Source organism: Vicia villosa, linkage group LG6, assembly GCF_029867415.1.
Source record: "Vicia villosa cultivar HV-30 ecotype Madison, WI linkage group LG6, Vvil1.0, whole genome shotgun sequence".
In the NCBI taxonomy this organism is placed as follows: domain Eukaryota; kingdom Viridiplantae; phylum Streptophyta; class Magnoliopsida; order Fabales; family Fabaceae; genus Vicia; species Vicia villosa.
The window spans coordinates 132,564,167-132,575,010 of NC_081185.1; the positions used below are offsets into that span (position 1 = coordinate 132,564,167).

Consider the following 10,844-nt stretch of genomic DNA (forward strand, 5'->3'; position numbering starts at 1 on the left):
CTCACGCTCTTACACTAGAGTAACAGTAGTAGACAGTGTTAGTGGCGAACAGCGATCATGATTCAACTCAGCACACACGAAAAAAAAAAAAAAAAACGAACGCATCGTCATGACTCGAATTCATCATCACTGTCAACAACACTCCACCAGCATTAAATTCTCTCAACTAAACTTTCTTCCCTTTTTTCTCTCTTCCTCACACTCACTCTAACAAGATCTCTCTCTCATCAATATCCTTTCTCTCTCTCTCTAACTCTCTTCCTTTCTTTTTCTAGATCTTCTACCGCATTTCATGGATCCACAAACGAACCTTCCTTCATTCCCCTTTTCGCTTTCTCTCTCCTAGGGTTTTCTTCGTCCCGCTTCTCAGCTATGCTTTCTCTCATTTGCCGCCGTCACGTCGCTCAGCTCCCAGCTGCTTCCGTTTGATCATGCTTTTCGTCGGAATTTGTGTCGGCGACAGAGAATGCTGCCGTCGGTTATCTTCCTGTTCGCTCTACTCAACTTGCTTTTCTCTTCCCAAGGTATGAATGTTTATTCAAGTAAATGTAGAATTATTAGGGAGGAATTTCACATAGCTGTTCTCTGATCTTGTTATTATGGTGGCTTTTTGTGTGCAGTGGAGTCATTTTCTCTGAGTGTGCCATTTCCTTCATTGGAACAAACTAAATTTTGGTTAGTTAAGCCATCTTATGCACCATCTTATGCACCTGTGTTATCTCCATCTTACCAAGGTATAGCGTTTATACGTTTCAATAGCTGGTTCAAAAGTTAACACTAGCTTGAGTTTAAGAACTAGTATTCTCTTATAGGTCCTAGTGCAACTCCGAAACGCAAACATCATCATCGTCACCAGCGCCATCATAGCATGAGACCTTACCTAGGGGCTCCACCACCTTCCAAAGAGCAAGGTAGTTTTTGTTTTTCTCAGAATGAGGCTTCTAACTTATTGATTGGATTTGTGAATTTTTGCCCTCCTTGTCAATATCTCATACCATACATACAATTATAATGTAATTGTTGCAGCTTGCGATCAAATATGTACGGATCCTCTCACGTCAACTCCCTTTGGTTCACCTTGTGGCTGTGTATTTCCTATGAAAGTCAAACTTACACTGGATGTAGCTCCTTATGCTGTTTTTCCAGTAATGAACGAGTTAGAGTATGAAGTTGCGTTAGGCACATATTTAGAACAGAGTCAGGTGAAGATAATGGGTGCAACTGCTGACGGTCAAAATCAGGGAAGGACTGTTGTTGATATTAACTTGGTTCCATTGGGAGAGAAATTTGACAATACAACTGCAGCCCTGACATACGAGAGGTTATGGCATAAAAAAGTTCCTCTAAATAAGAGCCTTTTTGGTGATTACGCTGTTGTGTACATTACATATCCAGGTAGTTGTTTTCTCCTAGTAACATCTCACTTTACCGATATCATGTTACTGTTTGAGACTAAAGCTGTTCATATCAGGAATTCCATCTTCGCCACCATATGGAACTTCAATTGGGAGCGGTCCCAGTGAAAATGGTGATGGTAGTTTGCCCGTCAGCGCCAATTTTGCTAGCAAGAACCAGAAAACAAATCTTAGAACCATAATCATCATTGCTTTGTCTTCATTTGTTCTCTTGCTGGTTTTGGTTGGAGCATTTTCTGTTATCCTGAAATGGAGGAAGACTAGGAGACCATCAAGTGCAGTTGGCCCAGCATTTACATCTTCTCTGAACAAGAGATCTGGTATTAGTTTGAACCTCTTTTTTGACATTTAACAATTAATTATTATGGTGTTTAAATTGGTCTTAACTTTTATTAGTGCTGGATATAAAAACCATTCATCTTAGTGTCACTTCACCTGCTCAAACTTTTGGCAGAGTTATTCATAACACGACATTAGAGCCTCTACGGCCACGTGGACTGTTCGATCTTTGTTGTCCATATTCTTATTTCTTCTAAGTAAAATTTAAATACCAGCAGAAGGTTGGGTTAAACATGTTATTGTCCATGCTTCAAGCCTAAAGAGAGGTTTTGTGTGAGGGTTGTTTGATATAAAAACATGACATTTTCACCTATAACAATCTTAAGCTTTCTGGATAATTTGGTTAAGACAGTCTGATTGCTAATAATTTATTGTACATTATCCTGGGCTAATGGCCCTATATTATTCCTTAGTTTGGTTGTGTCTCTGAGTGCAGTTTCTTTCGGTTTTCTAAGCTTTTCTTGTCATCTACAGAAAATTATATGTGTAATTACGCTCTGTTTCGTGGGAAAGTGATGTTTGTACATTATGAATTTGCTCGGGTTGATCTGTTTGGCTTTAAAGTTTTACCTACTGTTACTAGCTGATGTTGCTTTTGTGCCACACCTTAATTAGTTTTCAGTTATTTTCATGTGTGATCTTTCTTGGTTATCCATATAAAGTCAATTAGATAATAGTTGGAAGTAAATGTAAATGGATTGATACTTATAATGCAGGTTTGGGGTCTATGCTGTCAAGCAGTATTACGAGCTCAACATCAGTGTCCCTCATGTCTGCAATGCCTACTTCCATTCTCTCTGTTAAAACATTTTCACTGTTTGAGATTGAGAAAGCAACACATAAGTTTAATTCAAAGAGAGTATTAGGGGAAGGAGGATTTGGACGTGTGTATAGTGGTACATTAGAAGATGGGGCTGAGGTTGCAGTGAAGCTCCTTACAAAGGATAATCAAAATGGAGACCGTGAATTTATTGCAGAAGTTGAAATGTTAAGCCGTTTGCATCATCGCAATCTAGTGAAACTTATTGGTATTTGCATTGAAGGGCGCAGGCGTTGCCTGGTGTATGAGCTAGTTCCTAATGGCAGTGTTGAGTCCCATTTGCATGGTAATATATTTTCACCAGCTCGGGAGCCTCTGTCACTTTATGTCTTTGCTATCTGCAAAATCAAATTATTTAAATGCTCACTATTGATCCTACAGGTGATGACAAGACTGGGGGACCTCTAGATTGGGAAGCACGGATGAAAATTGCCCTTGGTGCTGCGAGAGGATTAGCTTATCTTCACGAGGATTCCAATCCCCGTGTAATTCATCGAGACTTCAAAGCTAGCAATGTGTTATTAGAAGATGACTTTACCCCTAAAGTTTCTGATTTCGGTTTGGCACGAGAAGCAACTGAAGGAAGTAATCATATTTCTACACGGGTGATGGGGACTTTTGGGTAAGTGTAGAGATAGACTTTGTCAACCATATGTTTTTTTTTTTACACTGCTCGTTAACCATAATTTTTTTCAAACGGCTTCTTTCAAGTGAACAATTTATCTTTATAAATGCATTATGCTCTATGATTGCAAGGTGTAATTGTAATAGGTTAATACATTTTTTTACACACTGCCTCGTAACCATCAGTTTTGTTCAAACAGCCTCTTCTCTCAAGTGAACAATTTTTCTTTGTAAATGCATTCTGCTCTATGATTGCGAGTTGTAATTTGTGCCTGTAATGAATTGACGGGGATTGTTGTTGTTTTTGTTGAATTGACGGGGTTGCATTATTTTTTCATGCAATGCAAATTCCAAGCCTTAACTTGATGCATTTCTATCTATTTCTTTTACAGGTACGTTGCCCCAGAATATGCAATGACAGGCCATTTACTGGTTAAAAGTGATGTTTATAGTTATGGTGTTGTGCTTCTTGAACTTCTCACTGGCAGAAAACCAGTGGATATGTCTCAACCTCAGGGACAGGAGAATCTTGTAACTTGGGCGCGGGCACTGTTGACCAGTAGAGAAGGTTTAGAACAGCTAGTGGATCCATCTTTGGCTGGAAGTTACAACTTTGATGACATGGCAAAGGTAGCAGCTATTGCATCAATGTGCGTTCACTCCGAGGTCACACAGAGACCTTTTATGGGTGAAGTTGTGCAGGCTCTTAAACTGATATACAATGACACAGATGAGACTTGTGGAGATTATTGTAGTCAGAAGGACTCCTCTGCCCAGGAATCTGATTTTAGAGGCGAGCTTGCCCCTTCTGATAGCAGTTGGTGGAATGGTGGAGGATTAACGCCTCGATTAACTTATGGACAAGCATCTTCCTTCATCACAATGGAATACAGTTCTGGTCCTCTGGAAGATATGGAAAACAGACCGTTTTCAACTTCAAGCTTTAATGGAGATGAGATATCTTTACCAATTAGGCATGGAAATAGATCAGGTCCCTTAAGAACAATCCGAAGCAAGTTATCTTTATATAGATTTTCAGGAAGTCGGAGTGAGCATGGGGAGCGTTCTTCTAAGCGAAGTTGGGTATGATGGTTACGGGGCTTAAAGTTTGGTGTATTTTTAGTGTATTTGAAATGTACAGTTCCTAAAGGAATCCGAACGATTGATTGAGTGACTGTTTAGCTTAGGCATCTAAAATTTCTGCAGTTTTCATGTTAAAAGGTTGGAGAGATACAGAATATTGACTAATTTTGAAATATTGATTCATTATTATACAAGGAGGAAATGTAACTCTAACAATGTTATAAATGCCTTGAATTGTATCTCGTGGCTCTATTTGATTTCAGTGCTACAACCAAAACGAAATCCCTGACATTCCTCTGCTTTATTATTTTACTAGGTGCTTTTACATTTTGACCATTGTAAATTCTTGGCTTAAATGCGTTTTTTTCTCTCCTAATTTTAATGGTTTTAACAATTTAGTCCCTCTATTTTAAAATTTAAAATTTTAGTTCCTCTGTTATATTTTGTTCCCCCTCCAATATAATTAGATGATTATGGCATGTCATTTCTTATTTGAATTAATATTCTAAAAATCATTAAAATAAGGTGAATTCTTATTTACCCAACTCAAAAAGTTGGGTAAGGTTACCTCCCATGTAAAATGCTTTGAAAATAACAAACAATTGTAGTATTCAATAAATAATTAAATGTGTTAAACTAAATGGCATCATGTGATTGGTTGAAGGTACACTACCCAACTTTTTGTGATGGGTAGTGAAGTTGTCCCCAATTTATAAATGCCAAATTTTATAATTCAAAATGCATTTTAAATATCAATAATTACTAATAATTGAAAAAAAAACCACACATCTTTAGTTTTCCTTTCCTCTTATTTGTTAGTGCATTCTTTTCATTTTTAGTTTTCCCTTCCTCTTCTTTGTTAGTGCATTCTTTTCGTTTTTTAATTTTATTTTAATATTTCTTTTCATTTATTTTCTCCACAAAACTCATCATTTCCTTCATATATGTGAGCCACCTTTAAACCCACCTTCTACAATCTCACAACCACCATTTGTGGATGTTCAAAGAAAAATCTCTATAGTTGATGAAAAGAACCAAAGATTTTATTTTTTAGAGGTTTTAATGTGGTTCATCCGATATACTTTTCTTCTTTTGTTATGTTAAATATCTGGATTTTATAGAATTTCACATTTTGTGTGTTTGATGTATAATAAAGTTGGGATCTAAAATAATAGGTGATTTTGATGAGATGAAGAAAAAATTGTTAGTAATAAATATTTTGGATTGGAGAAAATATGATGATGGACTCATCAAATTTTATAAAAGAAATTATTGGTTCAAGATGATGATAAAAGGATGAATAATGGTGAAATTCAATTATGGAAGATATTTAAAAAAAATGATAAATCTTATAATTTGTGTTAAAATGGTCATAGTAAAGAAATGTCGATGGTTTTTAAAAACTAATTAATCATATTATTTTTAATGTTTTCTAAGGTTAATTTTTTAATTTATACAATAAATTATTTATATATTTTAATTAAAATAATGATGTGGTTTATTTAACCAAGTAAGTCACACATCATCAAAACTGAAGAGGGCTCAGCAAAATTTTAAAAAATATAAAATAGAGGGAAAAAAAAGTTTTAAACCTTCTTAAAGAGATTCAACGATCGTTTAACTTGAAACCCAAGCAACTGAAAATCACAACTAACTGAATAAAATCACAACATTGAGAGAGTCTGTATCTCAGCAACACACTTTCTTTCCAAGTATGCTTATTTTTGTCGATTCCATCCAGCATAGCCTAAGAATCGGAAACCTACTCATTGAAACCTTCACATGCACACTCATCATTCATACTCCTTCTTCCATTATCACTATCTCCATTCAAGACAGACTTGTTTTTCTTCAATAGTCACAAGGCAAGTGCAACTTCATCGTTTTCTTGAATTCTACTACTATATCTTGATTATCTTTATCATGAAATTTTACATTCTATATTCTTTTTCGTGTTTCACAGCTATCCATATTTTCTTCATCTTCTAGCCTTAGAATCACTAACCAAAATCTCAATCTCATTCATTGAACAAGGTTAGTGCCATATACTTTCTTTCTCCTGCTACATTCACTCTTTGTTGATGCCATATTCTAATGTATGTACTCTTTTTCAGTATTTTCTTCGCAAATGAATTTCTTGAAAGAACCAACTAGGACTGATGACGATGATTGGCTCGAGTCTCTTGAGAAAATCAAAGTCTTGGAAAAACCAACTAATACTGATTATAAGGATTGGGTTGAGACTCTGAAACATTTCCTTAGTGCGGCTAAAGTGGACATGGCTCTCACGGAGGACGAGCCTACCAAACCAACTGACGCGTCTTCCTTGGCTGACAAGTTAAAGCATGAGAAGTGGCTACACTCGAACAAAATATGTTTGGTTACTATGAAGCGGTATATGGACCCGAAAATGCTGAAATACTTGAATGCTCTTTGTGATATTAAAAATGCTAAAGAGTTTCTTGAAGCTGTTGGTGAGAGAATCAGGGTGTTGGTGATTCGGAGAAACAGAAGTAAAAAGAAGGACGGAGAGAAAGATCGCATTTGGGATTAAGAGCATATAGGAGTTGTTTTCTTGTAATGGATTCTAGCAAGTAGTGTAGTGGAGTTTTGTGAAATGTTGATTCTACTTTATGTTTCTTTTGTTTAACTTTGTAAATAACTTTGATATAATTGATTGTGTGCATTGTTTTCTCTGTGAATCCTATCAATAAAGTTGTCAATTGCTTTTGCTAGAAGACTATAAGCTGTTGTTTTTCTAAAGTGTTATTTTGATGTATCAATGGCCACAACATGTCACAGAATCTAATATATCTTTCGTCGACGAAATGGTCTTAAGTCTCATGGATTCCAGGTTATCTTTCTCATAGAACATTTGTATGGAAAGTTTCAGAATCACAAAGATGCCTCAAACTTGCTAGAATTTTGATCTACTTTGATGTCAACTACTTTTGAGTTCTTCACATTTTTTATCACTACAAGCCTTTATATTTTCATAACTTTGTTATCAACTTATTGTCTATGTTGAATAACTTACTATTTATATATTTGGTCCATAACTCTTATTGGACTGATAAAGTTAATGGATATTTTGAAATGTTTATAATATTAGGAGTGTGCCTTTTTAAAAATGGGCTAATTAAGAACCATCTTGGTGTTTTCTTCCTTTTGTCTACCTACTCACTTTGCTCTAAGCTATGTCATTCAGTCTTGTTTCAAAGATCAATATGCTAATTGTAAAACCATAAACCCCAAAACATGTATTTCACACATACGCAGTGGAAAACATAAAAAATACACACAACTATAGGGTGTCATACATATTTTCTTTAACATTTAACTTTGTTCTTGAGTACAGAATTAACTTTAAAAATATTATAATGCAATTATCTTAATTAAATAACAAAACATATAGGACATATAGTACATAGTGATATCTTCTAAGTGTTACGCTATCACAGCGACCAAAAATAATTCTAAAAGCCCGCCACAAAACGGCGAACACAACACCATAAATAAATAAACAGAGAGACCACTACGCCATCACCACAAGTAAGCACGCCAATTACTCCTTAGACTCAACTTGATGATCTGCATCACATGTGTATAGAACACCACAGAAAACAAACTTGGATGATGTGTCAAATGTATGGTACTAAATGTTTAATCACTACAAATGAAGATTTTTGGTTATGGCATAGACACTTCGGACATGTATATTTTGACTTAATAAATAAGATAACATCTAAAACTCTAGTAGTTGGTTTGCCAAAAATAAAGTTTTCTAAAGATAAACTTTGAAATACTTGCAAAATAAAAAAACAAACGGGAATGTCTTTTAAATCGAAAAAGATTGTTCAACTTTAAAACCTCTCGAGCTTATCCATCTAGACTTGTTTCATTATGACAATGTCTTAACGACTGATGATTACTCTCTTTCAAAACTTTCTAAAATAGGTCAGAATAATCGATTATTTTGCTCATCCAATCATTGGATTCAAGAGGCAATCCTTTGAGTCATTAAAAATGTCCATGCATCTTTTCCTTTTTCGGATTTTCCTTCTCCTATATAAATAAGTGCCTTCTCCTCGTCATATCATACCAACTTCCGAAACTCTCTATTTTCTTTGGAATTTATCTCTCTTTTCTCACTCTCTCTAAAATTATTTTTTTCTTTCACTTAAGTTGACTTGGTGCTTTTGAGTGAAAAATGCGAGGAATTGTATTGGTCGAGCTGTAGTTATAATTCTCAAGAGTGCGATATTCTTGAAAAATTGAATTTGATTCTTGAGATAAACTAGTCATAAAACCCCTATTTTTGGTTCTAGAACTTTGCCGAAAAAATTATATTTGGTTATTGAGATAAGCTTGGAAAATCTCTAAATTGGTTTGTTAGCTCATCTTGGGTAAAAGCTTTCATTTTGGTTGGAGATAAGCCTTTGTAAAATCTCAAGATTGAATTGTTTCAAGGTTCGTGGACATAACTTGTAAAAGCTCATAGTTTGTAGTCAAAATCTCAAGAAAATCTCCCCGGAATCGGAGTGGGTTAACGTTTATCCAAACTTGGATAAATCACTAGTGCAATCTCTCTAAACCCTTATTTCTTTAATTCTGCAATTTGCTTTACTACTTAACATTTAGCCGTTCAACTTACTTCGATCTCAAAGAATACTAATACAAATTGTTTCTTAAGTAAGAAAACCCTAAAGCTAATCGTGAATTTTTAATACTACAATTTATCCACTCTCTTGTGTTTGATGTGTGGGAACAAAATGACCATTTTTTTACAGCTTTCCAAATATCAAAATTCATCCTCGGTATAGAGATTCTAATATTCTCTTTCCACAAAACCAAACTCATACTTACCTCAATCACATCCAGGCCATACTCTCCCGCAAAATCACTCATTCCATTTCTAATTTTTCCCCCATCCTCTGATCAACCAACCCTTCAATCTGTTTCTGACACACTTCTTCACTCTTTGAAGATGATCGGAAATAATGTCTCAGACCGACATCTCATCCAATACCACAAACATGCCCACCATACTTCTTTGTTCCAATTGTTTATACCAATATGTCACGGCGTTGTTGTGGAACAAAGACACGAACATTGATTTTTTCAACCAACAAATAAAAATTCATTGTCAAAGTGAATTACCCATAAAGTTTGATCATAGTAGTACAAGGAATCAAAATTTTACTATAGAAGGAATTTTGATGGAAAGAAGTATAAGGTAACATTTTTTCGTCATTAACAGTTTTCTTATGTGAAATGAATTATGTGACATGTATTATGGAACCTTTTATCAGGATTCCTAGTCCCACCACCAGTATGTTTTTACTTCCATTAATAATATGTTTTAAGTATTTGTATACATAGCTAATTAATCAACTTTTATTCTTTCATTTTCTTTGGCATGTGCTAAAAGAAAACTCCGATTCATGGAGATGGTTTTATCGGGCAAATCCAATAGCATGGAGCTAGAATGGATTGGTGACTTTACAATTTGAAGGTATAAAAGATCATATTAAATTCAAGGGAACAAGTGTTTAGTTGAAAACTTTTTGGAAAGTTATGATATCGGTAGAAGTCATGTCTATTAAGATGTTTAATTTCCAATCGCGTTAAGGTACCGTTGTATATAATTGTTGTAGAGAGCCTGTGCAGTACTCTACATTGAATTGAAAGTTACTATGTTTCAACATTGTTTAATACTATCACTTTAACTTGCTTTATCATTTGTAACCATATGGTGGAATTATAATATAGATTATAATTGGGTGAAAATTCTTCCTGAGGATTTATAGCCAATTTTTGTAATTAAATTCTATTTTATTTTATTTTTATTCTTGTAAAGAACTTAAAAACATAATATAATTCATAATCAACAAATGCCCCATAGAGTAGCTGATAAAATCAGTTTCAATATATCAGTAACAAACAAAACATGAGTTAGTTTGGCAGTTAATTGGTTCAACAGAATCCAAACAAACTTTCTAACTAACTAACTAACTAATTAACTAACTTTTTGTTTCCTTTCCATATTCATTAACATTCATATATATATATATTTAGATATCATGGCTTGAAAATTCTTACAATTACAGTCTCAGCATTCTTCATATTCATTCCACACACAGTTACTTTGTTTCTTCACTCACTCACTCCCACAGAATCAAGACTTCTCCACAAGGCAAGTGCTACTGCAAACTACTTCATCATCTTGACTTCTTCTACTTACATGTATAGCTTTAGCAAGTGAACCGTCTTTATCATGAATAACTCAGTTTCTTATATTTATTTACACAGCCATCCATATTTCCCTCTATTCGTCTGAGAATTTTCCGGGAGAAGAAGAAGAAGAAGAAAGAAAGCAAAATCTCAATCTCACATTGAGCAAGGTTAGTGCTACCACACAATATTGTGAAATGTGCACATATATGATGTTTATATTTCTTTCTTGTACATATGATGAAATACTGATTTTCTTTTTTATATATGTAACAGACTGAAGTGGTAATTAATAAAGGAGATAGATATATCATCAATTGTGAAGAAAG

The 10,844-nt window shown here is 34.5% G+C and overlaps 1 protein-coding gene across 1 annotated transcript; it reads left to right on the top strand.

Annotated features, from left to right (window-relative positions):
• Positions 1 to 4,523, top strand: LOC131610046 (receptor-like serine/threonine-protein kinase ALE2). Its single transcript, XM_058881906.1, has 8 exons — positions 1 to 524; positions 621 to 734; positions 813 to 911; positions 1,027 to 1,395; positions 1,472 to 1,735; positions 2,471 to 2,860; positions 2,956 to 3,196; positions 3,591 to 4,523. The coding sequence occupies exons 1-8, from the start codon at positions 467 to 469 to the stop codon at positions 4,285 to 4,287; spliced, it is 2,232 nt and encodes a 743-aa protein (XP_058737889.1). The 5' UTR covers positions 1 to 466; the 3' UTR covers positions 4,288 to 4,523.
• The last annotated feature ends 6,321 nt before the right edge of the window (positions 4,524 to 10,844 follow it).